Below are 20,074 nucleotides of genomic sequence, written 5' to 3'. Positions count from 1 at the left end.
GGTCCTGTTAAAGGCATGCCAGGAGACTCTGTGGCAGAACTTACTTGCCTGTGCACCTCCCCCAGCATGACTGTGATTCCTTTGGCTTGCCATGGCCTTTTATTTCCTTTAACCCTTTTTGCCCTTTTTTTCTCCCCCCAGTGGTCTCACAGCCACTGTTTGCAATCCATTTCAACAGCCATTTCCATGTGGCACATTGAAGGGGCCACTAGTAATTGGCAAGAAATTTATTTTTAAAGGCACATATATACAATTTTTTAAAGCTGCACTTGCACAACTATACAAGCACACAGTTCCAAAAGTGCAGAAATCAGAAGCCTCAACTGGGCAATGTCCATTGCAGGAGTACCTGCTTTTAAGGTTCTCTTTAGAAATAAAGACTGCTAATCTCTCTTTTCTTCTTACCTTGCTGCAATTTATTGATCCTTTTTACTAAGTCTTCAATTTTTGGCTCCAGATTTTGCACTACAAAAAGAAGTTAAACTACAGATGAATTCATCATGCTATGCAAATAGAATATAATTAATATTAAGTTAATAGTTTCAACTTCCAAATTGCACCATTTCCCCATACATTATGGTATATCTTCTATCCCTTGGCAAGTGTCATAACCTGGAGCCCCAAGGAAAACACCAATATTTCTATATATGCAATACATTTAATACCATGCTTGATTATTTTCTGATGCTGCCAGAGAAACTGCTGGTTTCCTCCTCCACAGACCCTCCTGATGTAGCCTTTCCCTCTCACCATGTTCTCTTGCCCAACCCCAAACAAATCTTCCACTTTTTTCTCTTCCTAATGTGACTTTCCTCATCATTCATGAACACTTACATACAATGGATACAGAAGCCTCAAATAAATTTTTGAAGATCTTAATATGGGGCTCATGATTCCAGGTTGGGGCACTCCTGGCATCTAAAAATACTAAAGGCATTATGTCTGTATATGGCTGTATTGTAAATTTATGTGCATTCTATCATAAAGAACTAAATATGATTGGCTCTATCTCCTAACAGCATGGAAATATATTTGCAGAGTACAGACATACAATTCTTTGGCATAAGCATAGATATACTAGTTAACACTCCCTTCATAAATTTGGGAAACCTTATTCTGAACCCAAGTCATAGTTAGATCAACAACAGATCAAACTAAACTTATTTGCTACCTAGGAATGCAAAATTTTAGATATTGGCCAGCTTTACCTACTAGTCAGAAATATTCTCCTGACAGCAAAACAGGGGGAAATATAAGTGCTCAGATATCCCAACTTTTAACTATCCTGTGTACACTATTACCTACTCCCCTACTAGGTATATCCCTCTAACAATTAACTTCAAAATACCATTCTGCATTTGTTTCACAAGTGACAGTATCTCCTCCATTTCTGAAGCAAAATCCCAGGGATCTGTAGAGAGAACAATCGCAAACACAAAATTGTCCAGATATTATAGTAAACTAACATCCACTTCATAAAGACAGTTGGTCCTAGCATTAACCAGCAGCTATTAACTGTACACTAACAGTACAGCTATTCCATCTTTACTTAGGGAGTGATCTTGTGGCCCCTGGACAGCATCTAGGAAACCATAAGATACTTTGTATTCCCAGATCTGAGGTCAGGGACAACCACAGAAGTGGGAACCCACATTCCTTTCTATTTACCCACCCCAACTATGCATCCAACCCAGAAAGAGCTGTGCCAGCTGCCTCACTGAGGCCAGGGACTCTCTCTAGGATATCCTTCAAGCGGTAGGCAGGGGAGAAGACTCAGAGGCCAGAGTATGAAGTAACCTGTATCCCCTGCATCCTCCTTCCCCACTCTGAAGTGCTTATTATGTTGATTTTTTTGGTTTTCTACTTCTGTTTTATGGATTCTACATAATTGTTTTGAGTAAATTTGTGCAGCCACCCTCCAGGTGACTTCAAATCAAAAGGCAAGGTCTAAAAAACATTAAACAGTTAGAGCTGAATGCTTACTATATAGCCTCCAAAGACTGTCTGTTTACCCATATATCTACTAATTGGTAGCATACTCTCCACTTGTAGACCCTTCCACTTAGACCTATCTAGTTGCCAAAATATAATCTGCTTACTGAAAAAATCAAGTGGCAAGGAAAAGTTAAACAGTCTACTACATGTCATTTCAAAAGGAGACCTGGACAAAGCTGGAGTTCACACACACACACACACACACACACACACAAGTTGTACGTAACACATAGCTTGGTGGTGTTCAGTAGGTGCAGTTTTTGAAAACGGCTAAGAAGATGCATAGTTAAAAAGCAAATGTACCGAAAGACAGCCTGCAAATGGATCTGATGGCAGTGGCGATGAAGGCGGTGCTGCAGCACAAATGGGGAAAGGCAGGGAGCGATGGAAGCTACCAGTGCCGCCAGCCAAGATTGGAGTTCCATAGGAGAGGAAGGAATACAGTAAGAGTGTGATGTGCAAACAGGAGCAACAATGGAAAAGGGAATACTCCCAGAACAAGGCATGGGCTGTCGTGACCACTTTGGAGACTCTGGGGGAAGAATAGGGAACTCACGGGAAGAGTTCCATGTCATCCCCCACAACCCCAGGAGAGAATGAGGGTAGGAGATGAGAACATGGATTTCTTGGTGGACACTAGGGCAGTCTGCTCAGTTGTGACTGTCCCAATTGGTGGGGGGGACACAGCAGGGATTCTTGACAATGGGGACACAGGGCATCAGGCCACCTGCCCAGTTGTGGGGCCCATGGAGTGCTTCCTATGGAACTAATTCTTTTTGCCTTCAAATGAGAATGCCAGGATGGGACAAAGAGCCAGAATTCACCCACCTTTCTCTCAAGCACTGGCTAAGGACTTGTTTGAATGGACTAGAGACTCTAATGGTGTTTTTCCTGCAGTATGTGAAACATCTTTTAATTGCCACTGAGGCCACAGACCAGTGCACATCTGCTGGATTTCGTTGGGTCACCAAGGAGAAGATGCAAACCTCACAAGAACAGGTGCAGTATTTGGGCTTCTGACTTGCAAGGGGAGGAAATACCAGCTGCCTCAAGAGAGGAAGGAGGAGGTTTGTCAAACTCCCCCAAAGCTGTAAACGCAGGCTTGGAAAACTGGCAGTCAGTGCTTTCTTGGGGCACGCATGGCTGTTCCTCAGCACCAGGGCAACTTCTGGCATGGAGGTGCAAAAAGGGGGGGGCGGGTGTTGTGAGGTGTCAGCTCACAGTATAAATGACCCATACTTTAGCAGACAATAAAACTAAAGCCTTTTATTGTTACTTATCTACAAGATTTACAACGCTACAGATAAGCTCTACTGCAATGGACTTTACAAGTCAGTTGCTACCTCCTTATTGACGTCCTACAGGGAACCCACGTGGGATTAGCTTTCCCTGTCCCACCTTTCCCCCCTGAGGTGGGACAAAGCTTCCTTTTGTTCCAATCGGCGTAAGCTACGTCTAAGAGTCGCGCGGGTCAAATCTATCCCACCTCTTGCGTCTTCTGTGTCTTGTTCAGGAGGCTCAGTGTCAGGAAGGCACTCTGACACTGAGAGGGGGGCACTCTGCCCGCTCTCTTCAGAGACAGAACGCGTAGTGTCTCTTCCCTCAGGGCCCTCGGGGCCAGATTGAGGCATGGCTGTTTGCCCAAGGGGTAAAAGGTCAGGATGAGGGGTGGCTATCTGTTCAGCTACTCCCAAGTCAGGCTGTGGAAGGGTCGCCTGGTTACAGGGCCTCAAGTATAAGTTCTCCTGTTCTGATGTCTGATTCTCTGTTTGGGCATTTGACTCTTCCTTGTGAGGTGCCGCCTCTGTTGAGGTGTGAAGCACAACACTACCCGCCCTCCATGACCTCTCCCTCCCCGGTGGTGATGGAGGTGAGTGCTACCTGGCTTATGCGGGAAACGGGAGTGAAATCATCGCAGGAGGATGGGTGCATGAATGTGGTCAAGGGGTTCACAACTGTGGTCCTCGGGGGGGGGGGGGTGTAGCCCTTCCAGTGTACTAGATATTGCAGGCATCCCCTCCGGAATCTAGAGTCGAGGATCTCTTCGATTTCAAATTCTTCCTGTCCATCAACTATCACGGGTGGGGGTGGTGGAAGTTGAGAGCAGAGGGGGTGTTGCCACAGGGCAGGAGAAAGTAGTGCCCGGTGGAAGACCGGGTGGATTCTCTTGGATGGGGGCAAAGCCAATCGGAAGGCCACAGGATTGATTTGGGAGAGGATATGGAATGGTCCAGCGCGTTTGTGGGCTAATTTGCGAGAGGGCACCAAAAGGGGAAGAAATTTGGTAGACAACCAAACCCAGTCGCCGACATGCAGAGGAGTTCCAGGCTGTCTGTGTCGGTCAGCGACTTCCTTATAGGTTGCCTTGGCCTTGTCCAATTGTTGTTTGAGTACGGACTGCACCGAAGCCCAGTCGTGCAGAAAATTCCTGGCAGCAGGGATGGACGACATCGGAAGTGCGGAAGGAAAAGCCCAAGGATAGTAACCAAGGTTGGCGAAGAAAGGAGTTTGTAGGGTAGAGGCGTGGACAGAATTGTTGTACGTGAACTCTGCCAATGGGAGAGAGCCAACACATAGCAGCGGAGGTACTGCTCGAGCATCATGTTGAGACGTTCCATTTGCCTGTCGGTTTGCAGGTGGTGAGCTGAAGAGAGGCGTAGGTACACCTTGAGCAAGGTCAGGAGTTCTCGCCAAAATCGGGATGTGAACTGACTGCCCCTATCGGTAATTAACGCAAGGGGCCACCCGTGTGCCTTATATATATGATGGACGAATAGGGAGGCGGTGGTCTTGGCCAAGGGAAGCCCCGTGTAGGGGATAAAGTGAGCCATCTTCGTGAATAGGTCTGTGACGACCAGTATGGTGGTGAAGCCACTCGATTGCAGGAAATCAGTAATGAAGTCCATCAAAATGGTGTGCCAGGGCCCGGGAGGGGTTTCTACTGGGTGAAGTAGTCCTGGGGGTTTTCCAGGTGGGCGTTTGGCGCGTTGGCGTGTGGGACAGGATAGAACGTACGATTTGACATCATGGTACATGTGGGGCCACCAATAGCCTCTGGAGAGGGTGTGCAGCATTTTGTAAACCCTGAAATGTCCCGTGGACGGGGAGTTGGGGCATTGTTGCAAGATTCGTTCTGGGAGTGGTAATGGAACATACGGAACATGGTTATAGAGTAGGATGTCATCCTCAAATGAGTATGTGGCAGGAAGGGTGACTGTCCTCCTCTGTTCCCTCTTTGTTCGGATGAGGGGGTCAGCTTGCTGGGCTTGGCGGAGTTCAGTATTGCAGGAGGTGGAGATGGTCGTTGCGGCTGTCATTTCAGGTTGCAGTATCGGGGTTGGGTCGGGCTGCACTTCGTTGTTGCCAAAGTATTCCGGTTTCCTGGACAGAGCGTCAGCCAGGAGGTTTTTTGAAGGGGGTATATATTCGATGCGAAAGTGAAAGCGAGCGAAGAATAGAGCCCATCGTGCTTGCCTTTGGTTGAGTATTTTGGCGGTAGCGAAATGAACTAGGTTCTTGTTATCTATTTGGATGAGGACTGTGTGTGGAGAACCTTCAAGCAAATGTCGCCATTCCTGTAAGGCAGCTTTGATCGCTAACAGTTCCTTCTCCCAAATCATGTAGTTCCGCTCTGAACTTGAGAGTTTGTGAGAGTAGAAAGCCACTGGTCTGAGGTCAGTGATGGCCCCGTGTTGTGGTTGTAGGAGAACTGCCCCATGGCTCTGTCGGAGCCATTGGTTTATAGTACAAAAGGCGTGGATGTGTCGGGATGGATCAGCTGATGTTCTGAAGTGAATTGGTGTTTCAAAGTGTCAAATGCGGATGCGGTGTTGAGCGGCCAATTTAGGTGGCGTCCTCTGTCTTTCAGAAGGTCCGTCAACAGTGCAGTTAAGCGTGAGAAGTGCGGTATGAACCAACGATAGAAGTTCGCAAATCCTAAGAACTTTTGTAGTCCTCTTTTCGTCTGTGGTGGTTGCCAGGATAGTACTGCCCACACCTTCTCAGTGTCCATCGGCAGTCAGTCTGGGGAAATGCGGTAGCCGAGGTACAGGAGCGAGGTGGTGTGGAATTCACATTTTTCCAATTTAGCAAAGAGGTGGTATTCTCCCATGCATTGGAGGACGGCTTGTACATGGCGTATGTGAGACTCAGAGTCATTGGAAAAGATCAACAAATCATCCAGGTAGGCGATCAAGAAGTCGTCGAGAAAATCGTGGAAGATCTCGTTAATCAATCTGCAAAACAATTGTCCCGAGTTCACAAGGCCAAAAGGGGTTACTAAAAATTTGAAGGTGCCGAATCGGGTCAAAAATGCTGTTAAATGTTCATAGCCAGGGCAGATGCGCAGCAAACTGTAGGAGTTGCGGAGGTCCAGTTTGGTAAAAATGCGCGCCTGGCCTAGGCGTTCTAAAATCTCTGAGATTAGTGGCATGGAGTGCGTGTTGGGAACGGTGATTGCGTTCAAGCGGCGGTAATCGATACACACTCTGGGTTCCTCAGAATATTTTCAAGGCACAATGATAGACGTTGCTGAAGTGGGTGAAGAGGATGGACAGATGAAGCCCTTTTTTAAATTGGTGGATATGAAGTCTTTGAGGACCTGGAGCTCTTTAGGTGACATGGGTCGCAGTTTGCTGACTAGAAGAGTTGCTCCTGGTTGTATGTGGATTTCCATGTCACATGAGTGGTGAGGGGGCAGCTTGTCTGCCTCCTGTGGGTCAAAGATGTCCCAGAAGTCTTGGTATTGTGGAGGGAGGGTGGTGGTGGAAGGCAGGAGGGAGGTAAGAGTAGCGTGGGTCGTAGGATCACTGTAGTGCTGCAAACAAAATGTGGAATTGAACTGTATCTGCCCCGAGTCCCAAGATATCTGGGGCTTGTGTTTAATTAACCAGTCCATGCCAAGTACCAGGGGGTACTGTAGGTCTTTCACTAATAAAAAAGCAGTTTGTTCTCAGTGTTTGCCAATCTGCAGAGTGAGGGGGGAGGATTGGCGGGAGGAGAGGCCCCCTTGCAGGGGACGTTTCTGGACAGAGTCCACTTGGAGTGGGGTTGGCAGTATTGACGTAGGAAAGCTGTGTTTCTTAGCAAATTCTTCATCCATAAAGGAAGCAGTAGCACCACTATCAATCAGTGCCGTGGATTGAATTACAGGCTGGGAATGTGCCTGTAAGGTGGCATCGACCAGCAGGTGTCGGGCTGAAGGAGTTCTTCCTGGGGAGAGGCACCCTTGTGATTTATGGAAAGATCCCAGTGTCGTGGTGCTTAATGACACTGGGACTGGAAGTTTTCTACCAGCTTCCTCAAAGGACAAGACCGGGCCAGATGGCCGTTATGTCCACATACAAAATACGGTCCGGTTGGGTGGCAGTAAGCTCTATCTCCCCTTGGAATGTGAGGCCTGGTAGCTCCTAGCTGCATTGGCTCAGGTTCCGGCTTCGGCTGAGGTGTTGCCACGGCAACATAGTTATCAGGCGGGAGTTGTTGGGGCCTAGCTCCTGTGCATGGGAACCATCTTTCTTTAGTTGGCAGCAGGCCAGCGTGGCGTTCCTGCCTAGCTCGGGCTCTCTCAGTTAGCCTTTCATCAATCTGTATTGTCAGAAGTATCAATGGCTACAAAGTTGATAGCATTGACGTGCGGGCTAAATCATCCAAAACCTCCTCCCTCAAGCCTTCTCGGTATTGCACCATTAAGGTCTCCTCGTTCCACCCCAAGTCATTCATAAGGAGTTGGAATTTAGTAGTGTATTCAGTAGCTGAGGCATGCCCCTGTTTAAGACGCTTTATCTCACAAATGGCCATTTCTTTGCAAGATTCTATGCCAAGAAACTTTCCCAAGGCATCCATAAACGTTGTTGCGTCATTTAAAATGGGATCTCGAGCTATCAGCATTGCAGTTGCCCAGCAGGCTGGGGCCCCCGTGAGTTGATTTATTAAAAAGCCTAATTTTGTCTTATCATCAGTGAAGTCATTAAGGCGTAGGTTAATGTAGAGTTCACATTTTGCTTTGAAAGTCGTAAATCCTTCTTTCTTCCCGTCGTATTTGGGGGGAGGCTCCACCGGGCATCATCTTAAATTCAGCTCTCGAGCTTGTGTGGGAGCTGCTGCTGTTTGCTGCTTAGCACGGAAATGATCCAACTCAATCTGCATAGATTCCATCCGTTGTGTTGTCTCTGCATATTTCTTTCTCAGAAGAGTGTTTTCATCTCGCAGGCTCTGGACCTAAGGAGGAACTTGGGCAGCTGGATCCATCAGTGTGATTTCTCAAGAGTGAAAAAAGAAAAATAGCGAATGGAGAGAGAAAAAAATCTTTGCCTGGCTGTGTGGGCTAAAACGCTCTTGTTTTTGGAAGAGCGTTTGACTGAGGAGGTAGCAAGCTGTTGTGAGGTGTCAGCTCACAGTATAAATGACCTACACTTCAGCAGACAATAAAACTAAAGCCTTTTATTGTTACTTATCTACAAGATTTACAACGCTACAGATAAGCTCTACTGCAATGGTCTTTACAAGTCAGTTGCTACCTCCTTAGTGACGTCCTACAGGGAACCCATGTGGGATTAGCTTTCCCTGTCCCACCTTTCCCCCCTGAGGTGGGACAAAGCTTCCTTTTGTTCCAATCGGCGTAAGCTACGTCTAAGAGTTGCGCGGGTCAAATCTATCCCACCTCTTGCGTCTTCTGTGTCTTGTTCAGGAGGCTCAGTGTCAGGAAGGCACTCTGACACTGAGAGGGGGGCACTCTGCCCGCTCTCTTCAGAGACAGAACGCGTAGTGTCTCTTCCCTCAGGGCCCTCGGGGCCAGATTGAGGCATGGCTGTTTGCCCAAGGGGTAAAAGGTCAGGATGAGGGGTGGCTATCTGTTCAGCTACTCCCAAGTCAGGCTGTGGAAGGGTCGCCTGGTTACAGGGCCTCAAGTATAAGTTCTCCTGTTCTGATGTCTGATTCTCTGTTTGGGCGTTTGACTCTTCCTTGTGAGGTGCTGCCTCTGTTGAGGCATGAGGCACAACGGGGGGGGGGGGGGGGGGGGCTGGTCCTCCCCCGCACCAGTCCTGGCAGGCACCTCTCTCCACCCTTCTGTGACGCTGGCCAGCTAGCTGGCATCACTCCTTCTCCAATGCCAGAGCAGCCGGGTCTGGCTAACTGACTGCCTGCAGTGTGTGAAGCTGCAGCCACTGGCTGGTTGCTGCCTGCAGCTTGCAATGGCACAGGGGAAGGGAGGGGCCTGCTGGTTTACATCAGTCGACTTGCCTGAGTGGACTGCCTGGAGACCATTGATACAGTGGACGGACCATGCCCAGGTGCCCCTCGCTACACAATAGTGAGATCGGAGGGAGTGCGTATGTGGGAACACTACACCAGGCTGAGGAAAGTTCCAAAACCACAAGGAGACCGAAGGACCATGGAACCTATGGAGGATCTAAAGTTCTTGTTCAAACACCAACCCTGCAAGGGAGGACCAGTGGCATAACTGACCAGGACCAAGGGCCCGCAACTGAAGGGGGCAAGGAAGAAGAGTCCTGAGCAGCATATTAGGGACCAGGATCGGGTCCCGGCTTGAAGACTGAAACAAAGATACTTGCATTTGCCTAATGCTAAGTAGCCTAGATAATAATGCTGAAGGGAAGAGGGGGGGTTTCTTGGAGTCACTGCTCTGGCTGCCTCTGTTTATTTCTGTTAATTTTGTTACTCCCTTCTATACCATATGTCCTTGTGGAAAGAAAACAGTGGACTTCCTCATTCCTAAGTTTTCAGTTTTAGAGTACTGACTCAGCGTGCAATAGAATGCTTATGTTTCAGTAGTACTGTTGAAAACCCAGCAAAGATTTCTTTCACCTGGAAATGTCACATGTCTAGATCCTAACCAAAGACCAGGTAACACTGACATGCAAATTGCAGAAGGGCGGGCACTGCCATCCCAGATCAGCCAAAGGAGAGCAAAAAGAAAGAATTCATGTTTGGCTTAAAAAGGATTTCATAGATCCCTGGGAAAAACAATCTCCATGTGAGGCCACTACAGGCAAGGACCACTGAGGCACAGTGGTCTAGTTTGGTGGTGGTGGTGGACTGGCAACATCTCTACAGCACCCAAGAGAGCAACAGCCAATTGGCACAAGCTAGAATAGGCCCCTGTATGTGAGGGAGAGTTTGGTGCGGGGTCTAGCATGTAGTTTTGTCTTTGCTAAGCTGGAAAGGTCCTGGCCTGCAGCTGGATGGGCAACTACATGTAGATGATGACTGCTATACATTATTCACACAAATGGGGCTGGTAAGCCGCCCCGAGGCTTCGGCGAATGGGGAGGCATAAAAATGTTTTAATAAATAAATAAATAATAAGTGTCAATTGGTACAGCCTGGAACGCACACTATGGGTGCAAGAGAACTTGGTGCTGGTCAAAAGATGGAAATCAGCAAATATGCCTAGCTCAATGGCCCACATTGGAAATAACTGGCAAATACAAAACTCCGCAGGAGAAACCCTCTACAGGGGATCTCTGGACTCAGCTTCACAACACAGGTATGCCTTCCAAACATGGAAACCACCTCGGGACCTATTGGGTTAGTAGCCAGAAGGTTTTCATGGCTTTCCCTACAGAATGATAGGGCACTGGATACCTTGTCCCCAATCTCTGAATTACTACAGAAGTCCCCAAGGGTGCTTGGCCAAACTGCAGAGAGGTAGTTCAGACATTGGTGGGAGACATTGCCAAAGCGGGGTAGCCTATTCCTTTCTCTGTGCCGTTCTTCCACCAGCTGGGGTTTTCTCAAATCACCATGACATTAGAGTGCGAGCCTCTGCATTCTCTGTGTTTCTAGTGAAACAGCTGATGCCATTTCAGACATACAACAAAGTTAGCTCAACTTCAGCAACTTGCCATACAATGTTGCTAGACACTGCATTGTTAGCAAGTGAGGACAGGGTTTGCAACACTTGTAGAAGACAAAACTGTTTGTTTAAAGCATCTCATTCAAAAGCTCAATGCTTTACAACCTGCTTTAAATTTCATTCTGGTAAAAGTGGATTGGGAGGATTGTTGTTTTAGCTCTCCAACCGAGGCTGGCTACAAAAACTTGAACCTTTATATTTTCTTCTTTGTGCTTTTCCTCCTTATTTTGCTTGCTGTTATTGACCGTGTTTGTCAACAATTATTCATTCTAATATTTCTCAGACTTGCACATGGTAGGCATGTCATGAGTGAGGCTGGCTGGGACCAGGGGTCAGACTTGTTCTGTTTCTATGCTTCTATGTTTTTCTGTTCAAGTGGCCCTCACCTGCACCAGCAGTCTGCACCTTTAAGGCAAAGCTGCGAAGGCTTAGTAACCTATCTCCCTAATCAAGAGGAAACTGTCTTTTAATAAGAAGATTCCTTTGAAGGGGGGAAACTGTTGCCAATTGCAGCACCCTAAAACACCCCAAAAGTAATTGGCCAGAGGAAGGCCCCAAAAGTAGTTGGTCAGAGGAAAGCCACGTAGTAAAAACACCACAGTTATACTGTCCCAGAAGGGAGAGGGGATAAGAACAAAATGAACTTTGTGTAACCCACAGCTAACACGCTAGCCTGACCTCGAATACAGTAATCAAAGGGACAGTGGAAACTGGTTCTAGCTGCCATGAAAGTTGCAAATGTGCAGGGAGTAAGAACATGGCAAGCCTATGTGAATCTCAAGCAGATAAGAAATAGACATGGGAAATGTCTGGTCCTTGACAGAAGAAAGGACTCTTTCTCCAGCATGGGAGTGGGTGCATACATTGATGTATCAATGTATCAGATGTGTATTAGGTGACCTAATTGGTTACCTAGGGTATAACCTAGGTATGCATGTACTGGGGAGCAACTTTTGAGACACTGCTTTGGGCTGAATGTCCCCTTTTGTCTTCCTTTATTCTATAGTGTACTAGAATAAAGCTGATTTTGGCTCTAAGTCTTGTCTCAGGCTCCTTTTGGCTCGGGTCTGGGGTCCACCTGGGTTTGCCCTAGCTGTTGACTGGCTGAGTTTGGTAACATGACCAAGCATTGGTCCACCCCCGGAGCCGGATGGATCCTGATGGATTCCTGGAAGCTCTGGGGGATTTTCCGGTTGACAAGGCTGGTGATCCTGTCGATGCCCTGGTTGAATTGTGGAATGAGGAGATGACCAGGGCTATTGACACCTTCGCTCCCAAACGTCCTCTCTCACCCGGCAGAGCCCGTTCATGTCCTTGGTATACACCTGAATTACGGGCGATGAAGCAGGTTGGGAGACGTCTAGAGCGTAGGTGGAGATCACGGGGTGATTCTGACCAAACACACTTAAGAGCCCATGATCGGGTCTATGCTGTGGCAGTGAGGATGGCGAAGAAGAAAGTCTTCTCCGTTTCCATTGCCTACTCACAATGCCGTCTGGCGGAGCTTTTTCGGGTGGTGCAGGGGCTGATACATCCGGGCCCAAAGAAAGATCTTGTGCCACCCTCGGAGGCCCGCTGTGACGACTTTGCCAAGCATTTCAGGGAGAAAATCGCTCAGATTCGCCACGAGCTTGACTCTGCTATTGAATCACATTCTACTGGGGAGACGCCATTGAGTCCACAATTAATGGATGAATTTCAGTTGTTGTGGCCTGATGATGTGGACAAGGTGCTTGGACAAGTACGTCCTACCACTTGCTTACTAGACCCATGCCCATCTTGGCTACTTAAGAAATCCAAGGACAGGATTGGGACCTGGATCCTGGAGGTGGTCAAGCCTCTTTAAGAGACGGCTGGGTACCCCCCCCCCCTTTGAAGGAGGCGGTAGTCCGGCCAGTCCTAAAGAAGGCATCCCTGGATCCAGAGGTGGCCACCAATTATAGACCGGTGGCCAACATCCCGTTCCTGGACAAGGTGCTAGAGCGGGTGGTGGCGGGACAACTCCAAGCACTCTTGGATGAAACTGATTATCTGGACCCATTTCAGTCCGGCTTCATACCCGGGTATGGCACTGAATCTGCCTTGGTCGCCCTGTACGATGACCTGTGCAGGGAGAGAGACAGGGAGAGTGTGTCCCTGTTAGTTCTCCTGGACCTCTCAGCGGCTTTCAATACCATCGACCATGGTATCCTTCTGAATAGGCTAGCGGGATTGGGAGTTGGAGGCACTGCATGGTGGTGGTTCCACTCCTATCTCAATGGCCGATTTCAGAAGGTGGTGCTGGGGGACTATGGCTCTGCGCCATGGCAGTTATGCCATGGAGTTCCGCAGGGGTCCATTTTGTCCCCTTTGCTATTTAACATCTACATGAAACCACTGGGAGAGGTCATCAGGAGGTGTGGGCTGCAGAATCATCAGTACGCTGATGATACCCAGCTCTACCTCTCGTTTTCCACCAATCCAGGTGAGGCAGTGGCTGTGCTGAACCGGTGCCTGGCCGAGGTAATGGGCTGGATGAGGGCCAATAAACTGAAGCTCAATCCAGACAAGATGGAGGTCCTGTCGGTGGGTGGCTCAGGCCTCGGGATGGGGGACTTGGGCCTTGTCCTAAATGGGGTTGCACTCCCTCTGAGGGACAGGGTTCACAGCTTAGGAGTGCTCCTTGACCCTGAGCTGTCTCTAGAAGCTCAGGTGATGCGGTGGCGAGGAGCGCCTTCCTTCAGCTTCGGCTGATACATCAGCTGCATCCCTTCCTGGAGAACAACTGCCTGGCGACAGTGACACACGCGCTGGTAACTTCCCGATTAGATTTCTGTAATGCGCTGTACATGGGGCTACCCTTGAAGATGGTCTGGATACTTCAATTGGTGCAGAATAGAGCTGCCAGGCTGCTGACGGGGACTGAGCGTTGTTCTCATATAACCCCAGTTCTCCATCAGCTCCACTGGCTCCCGATTGAAGTCTGGGCCCAATTCAAGGTGTTGGTTATGACCTATAAAGCCCTAAACAGCTTGGGACCTGGATATCTAAAGGAACGCTTGCACCCATATATGCCCTCCCACCCCTTGAGATCAGCAACAGATGCCCTTCTCCGGGAACCCTGTGTGAATGATATTAGGAGGGCGGGTACTCGGAGGAGGGCTTTCTCTGTGGTGGCGCCCCATCTATGGAATGTGCTCCCCAGAGAGGTCCGTCTGGCACCGTCATTATTTGTTTTTTGGCAACAGGCTAAGACCTTTTTATTTAAAACTTATTTTAATTGTTAAATTATTGAATTAATTAGGATTTTAAAATTTTTAGCTGAGAATGCACCGGGGGTTTTTTAATGATTTTTAAAAAATTGTTATATTATCATTATTTATGTATGTATTCTTTGTGAGCCGCCCCAAGGCTTTGTTGCAATAGGGGCGGCATAGAAATGTTTTAAATAAATAAATAAATAAGCAAGCAAGCAAGCAAGCAAGCAAGCAAGCAAGCAAGCAAGCAGGGACAAGAACCAGAATCTCCCAACTCCCAGTCTAATACTGATGTATTTTTCTGTATTTTAGTACATGAAAGTTGTTTGGAAAAAACGAAATGTGTCGATATGTAGACCGAAAAACATTACCAAAACGTTGAGAACACTGCTTGCTGCATTATTCCCTACCCTGCATATCTGGCAGTATTTATTACCTTTTCCCTAACTGGGGAGAGAAATGACCATGACCAATCTGAATAGGCATATCAAATTCTTCTGACTTCACATCAAACCTGAACTTTTTTCCATGGATAGAGATGTAGATACAGTTAAAAAATTAGAAAGCTGGACTAGGAGAACATAACGCATAGATATGATCAGATCTGTAAAAAAAAACAACAACAACAGGCACATAACTCTGATGTACTTTAGGTCACTTAGACATTGTTAAAAGTGCAATTCCTCCTTTGACTTGGCCGTTCCTTCTTTTTGGAAAAATATTTTCCTCCTGTCTCCTTTTCATCCCCTCATACCACTGGGGTCTTCATAGCACAGCTTTCTCCAACCTGGCCTGTTTGACTACCAATCCCATCAACCAGTTATTCCTGAGAATAAATCTTTAAAAAAAGCCTTCCCCTGTTGTGTATTTGGAGCATCCACACACCAGGACACGGACCTTTTTGTCAACTCCATGCGGAATGATTTTATTTTCAGGGATCCAAGCTGCTGTATATTTCAGCATCTAGTCTCTTTCTCTCCCCACTGCCACCACACACCCCTCCCAACCTCCACTCACCGACATTATTGCCCTCCATGTTCATTTAGGACCAATTTCTCCCCAGTCTCTAAAGGTCCCCAGTCTGTAGCTCCATCCTTCTCCCTCTTTTACATTTTCCCGCCTTTTTCCAACTGTCACTGTAATTCCTCAGGACTCTTCTGAAACACACAGCTGCAATGGCCTCACCCGGAAGAGTTTAGTAACCACACAGAAACTCTCACTGTTGCCTGAAAAGGCAGAGCTCAACCACAGGTTTTCCGCCTCAGTGAAAACTAGGCCTAAATATACACTATTCAAATACAGCACCTCAGCAAGTGTATGCACAAGGCCATTCATAGATCTGATGCCATTATGGTGCATCTCTAATCAAGGCCTCAGCATAGGATCCCTGTCAGGAAAAGAAAAATGGTAGCATATTATCAGTTAATTGCTTACAGGGAAGCTAGTGTGCAGAACAGGATCAGAACTGTAACCAAATTGAAACAGCTTGCTATTACACGTTTTGTTAGCAAAAGCATGTACAAATGCAAATATTTCAGAGCCAAGCTAATTACAGGTCTTCAACACTTGAATAAGTGCAAATGCACTCATCAGCATAGTTTCATTATCTACAACAACTCAGCTCTCCCTTAGAGGTACAAGAGGCTGCCAACATGAAAAATGCCAGGATTCAGCTGATGCATTTTGAATTTGCAGCACTCTAAGAAGTACCAAAGTCGTGAAAAACTGAGAAAATTGATGAGGTGGTCAATTGTAATAACACTAAGACACTATGTAACTAATGTAGGAGAAAATGAATTCAAGGATAGGTCATACAACAGTGATGAAACAGGGCAACCTCTATCTTAATAGAATACAAGCTACGGATCATGTAGGGAGAGGAGCAGGAGGGTGAAAAGATCACCAGTAAGTTAGGTTCTTTCAAGCATTTAGGCCAAGGAGTAAGGTTCAATCATATTTTTCTGGAAAATGAAGCACCTACTACAGGTAATTGTTTGAAACTTTCAGTACTAGTGCCAACAGCTGTGGAGTGAGGATAGTTTGTCTAGCTCAGGGGTTGGCAACCTTTAACACTCAAAGAGCCATTTGGATCCGTTTCCCACAGAAAAGAAAACACCGGGAGCCGCAAAGCCCTTTTGACATCTAAAATGAAGATAACACTGCATATATCGGTTTTTACCTTTATGCGATGTATAAAAAAACTATAGTGTGTTGCATTTATGAAATCAATGAACTGCTACAGAGAAAACAAATTTTTATTTCTGCATGCAACAAAAACATTTTGAACTCCAAAAAAAAAGACGCTGGGTTGAAGATTACTTTCAAATAAAATACTCAATGTCTATTTGAGTCCTCCTCGTATTTATGAGATAAAAAGCCGAACTTAAATTATCCACCTGCAGCAAACCAAAAATGCCATCTACTTCTGTGTGCCCTCATCCTTTTATCACGTGTACATGGAGGGTGCAGTCAGTTGTCAACCTGAATAAAAAAAGGACTAATTGATACTTTCATACAGTAAGTAGAGTTTCTGCAATACAACAAATATAAATAATAGTCTGGTGAAATATTGAACGAACATCCCTCTCCCAATGTAATAATGTTGCTGGAATTTTTATAAGAATCTTCTTAAAACAAGGAAGTAGATCTATATCTTCATTATGATTTAGCTGCAGCTCTTGTTCAGTCACTAAAAACTGTTATTTTTAATCTTACATTATACACTAGTAGGACTCCTTTCATATATTTTGAATAGGAGAACAGCTTCCTGCAGAGTCAAAGTCAGTGCTAAAGGGCTGCATGCATTAAACAGCAAACTCCATAAGTTCGTCAGCAGTAAAAGCAAATGAATCTACCCACGTACCATTAAACGTTCGGTTTTCTTCAGAAACTTTTCTTCGATTTATCCATGGTTGGCCTCATGGATAAATGGAAAAAGCTCAGTAAATCGGCACGGGTCGCAGGTATAGGTGTGCTTAGTGACTGATTAGCAGATAAACAGTCAAGTGATGTGAATTGTGACAGGTCCGAAGCGCAGCTTTTAACATTCAGAGGAAGGAGATTACATTTGGACAAAGAGGATCTTTTCAGCATTGTTTCGTGTAACATGAGAGTCTGCAGGAAGCTTGTTCCACTCTTTCCCTGCACACTAGCAGAGGAATGTCATAATTTACTTAACCCGCTAGCGCGGCATTCCTGAGTGGATACCTCATCATCACCTATTGGTATTTTGTAACTCAGAGCCTCGGTCACAGATTGACGGCTGTGACATGTATTTTAAGTGATGGAGCCTCAGCAGAGGGATTCAAGAGCCACGTGCACCTACGGAGCTGCGGGTTGCCAACCCCTGGTCTAGCTCCTGTTGGAGTTGCCCTAATAAAAGTTTTATACTTTAGAATATAGAAAGCTTTGCCTTTTTTTCTTCCCCCACCCACAATCTGCAGAGGTTTTTTTCCATTCATGTTACTTCTATGGAAAAAGGAGATAAGCCCCAGGACATGCAAATCGATACTATTTGCATATGTAATCTTGCAGGAGATGTCAGTTGCCCTTCTGCCAGATCCCTCGTCTTAAACAGAATTTCCTGCCTCTGACTGTAAAAAGCAAACATTGAAACCTGTTAAATTTTGTAACTTCTGATTGTTTTGTTATCTGTTACTCAAGCTTTTGATGCATCAAAACATTTTCTGATGTGTCTGATTGTAATTTTGTGCTGCTATTGTTCTTGTATATCATCCATTCAAGGTCCCTTTCCCCCTCCCTGCAAAAGCATACATGACACCAGCTCCATAAAACACTCTGTACATGTCCTGTTTCTTTGTATCCAGCCTTAAACGGATACCCTTCAGCACTATTCTAATTTAGGAATTTATGTTTGCTGTAAATAAACTGTTGAGTGCTCGACGGTACACTTCCACTGAATGTGGGTATTCATTCCAAGCAGGTCTGGAATCCTGACACTCCAATTGATTAACTCCCCTACCTCTGAAACTTAAAGGAAATAAATGTTTGACTTACAGCCTTCCTGACCCTAAGGCTCTCAGCAGGTCACAGTTCATTCATTCTACCTTACTGGTATGTGTCTCTTGGTATGTGTCAGAGCCAGATTGAATTAAAAAAATGTTTTACTCTCTTATGACAGATCACCTGGCAAAGAGAGTTCTGTGTCTAATGGTGTGAAACTTGATTTTATTTATTTATTTATTTATTTATTTTTCGATTTATATCCTGCCTTTTTCCTACAAAGGGCTCAAGGCAGCTTACATCATTCTCCTCCTCCATCTTATCCCCACAACAACAACCCTGTGAGGTAGGTTGGGCTGAGAGTCTGTGACTGGCCCAAAGTCACCCAGTTGGCTCCATGGCTGAGTGGGGACTAGAACCCAGATCGCCTGAGTCCCGGTCCCATGCTCTTAACCACTACACCACACTAGCTCTCCCATGCTTTCCCATGATTATGGTGTTTAACAGAGGAATGAAAACAGATCATAAGCCAAGGATGTTTACAGCTTCATCAGTGGCTGACATTTCCTTGAATTGAACTTGGCAAGGAGCAAGGACAGAAACTGGCACGCATGAAAGCATTATGTACCAGGTACAGCATCCAAAATACCAAAAGTAATCTATGTAAAGAAGTTTAATGTGGTCTAGCCTTGAAGTTGCAAAATCATGCATATGTGAGAAGAGGCGACCATGTCTTCATCAAGTTAGGTTCGTAGGAAGTATTAGGTGAGTACCTGGAAATCCAGGCTCAGTGAGGATTTCATGAGAAACTGAGTGACTAAAATAGCCCAGTTTCTACCAGTTAGGAGAGCTATTATCATTAGCCATACTTTATGCAATATTTTCTCCTATTGTAAATAGTAAAACATATTTGCTGTTGTTACAGGTTATACTTTTGAGCTTCTGTGGCAAATTCTTTGATAAAGGGAAATGAGGGATGAAAGAGCAGCCCTATCACCTTTGTGTTGCTCATACTGGAACAACAACAGGAGCAAGAGAAAGCAGTCCCATCCCTTTGTATTCTATATTCTGAGGCTTTTTATGAATAGGACGGCATATAAATATGTTAAATAATTAAATAAATAAATATTCATGGCTAGGATTTGAAGTACATAGTAAAATCCAGGAGAATTAAAAGAGGTTCCATGAACAAAGGTCTCTCCAAACCCACTTTAACAAAGCAGATATGCGGAAAGACATGATCTGAGCTGCATGCACCACCACAGGCTGGAGTGCACATATCAAGATACATAATCCAAGTTTGGGGTATTCTTAAATGGAAGATCAACAAGCATCATAAGGTTCCTCAAAGTCCCTCAAAGCATTTTTCAAAGAGTTTCACAATCAGCACAGTTCAGTCTTTGGATAGGCCAACTGACATTGAACAAACAAAAGTCTCTTGGAAAATACAAAGAAGGAAAGGAGTGAGCAAATAGTATTTTGTCTTCATTAGAAAACATACAGCTAAAAATCTCTTCTGCAAACACTACAGTTTGAAAGCTGAAAGCTTCAGACATAGTAACATTACTGTTCCATTCAGATTGTACGTTTCCCAAGGCAAAATCCTTGACATTTCCAGACCCTGAAGAGGCCTTGGAAGTCTGTACTACAGTTCAGCATTGCCCAGTGTCAAGTCACTGTATTGTTTCTGCATTTGATTGTCCACCCTTAAATTACTGTCCAATTTTAAGTGAAGTGAATATTTATAGAACAGCTGTGTGACTCACATCTCTTTGGCAGTTTTCTTCTACAAAGCAGGGTTTGGTGTTAGTTTCTCTTTCTTTAAAATCTCAAAATAGTGGTTTAAATGTAAATAAAGTAAGTCAAATTTCAGAGAGACATCCATTATAAACCCCCACTCAGATACAATCCTGGTCAATACCTAGGTGAATTGGCCTAGTTCACAATAGTCTTTTGCTGTCAGGCAGAATGGACAAAGGCAACCATGGGGAAAACTAAGATA

General features: G+C 45.8%; 1 protein-coding gene and 2 long non-coding RNA genes across 4 annotated transcripts in view; 2 read left to right on the top strand and 1 right to left on the bottom strand.

Moving 5' to 3' along the window:
- LOC123024019 (synaptonemal complex central element protein 1-like) overlaps window positions 1-20,074 on the bottom strand; it is a 37,501-nt gene that overhangs the window by 14,213 nt on the left and 3,214 nt on the right. Inside the window, exons 2-4 of one of the 2 annotated variants that reach the window (XM_044431263.1) lie at window positions 14,546-14,713; window positions 1,349-1,411; window positions 406-465 (exon numbers count right to left, since the gene is read on the bottom strand). In XM_044431263.1, coding sequence (XP_044287198.1) covers window positions 406-465; window positions 1,349-1,388 — 100 coding nt within the window. In that variant the 5' untranslated portion in view covers window positions 1,389-1,411; window positions 14,546-14,713. The remainder of the gene's footprint in view (window positions 1-405; window positions 466-1,348; window positions 1,412-14,545; window positions 14,714-20,074) is intronic. The other variant, XM_044431262.1, reaches the window with a different exon arrangement.
- Window positions 9,014-20,074, top strand: part of LOC123024020 — a 23,006-nt gene continuing 11,945 nt past the window's right edge. The window contains exon 1 of the long non-coding RNA XR_006414845.1: window positions 9,014-9,119. This is a non-coding gene — a long non-coding RNA (uncharacterized LOC123024020). The remainder of the gene's footprint in view (window positions 9,120-20,074) is intronic.
- LOC123024021 lies at window positions 18,492-19,200 on the top strand. Its single transcript, XR_006414846.1, has 2 exons — window positions 18,492-18,703; window positions 18,998-19,200. It is a non-coding gene; the product is annotated as an uncharacterized LOC123024021 (long non-coding RNA).

Source organism: Varanus komodoensis, unplaced genomic scaffold (assembly GCF_004798865.1).
Source record: "Varanus komodoensis strain SLA01 unplaced genomic scaffold, ASM479886v1 scaffold22, whole genome shotgun sequence".
NCBI classification, from domain to species: domain Eukaryota; kingdom Metazoa; phylum Chordata; class Lepidosauria; order Squamata; family Varanidae; genus Varanus; species Varanus komodoensis.
This window is presented reverse-complemented; position numbering and strand designations above follow the sequence as displayed.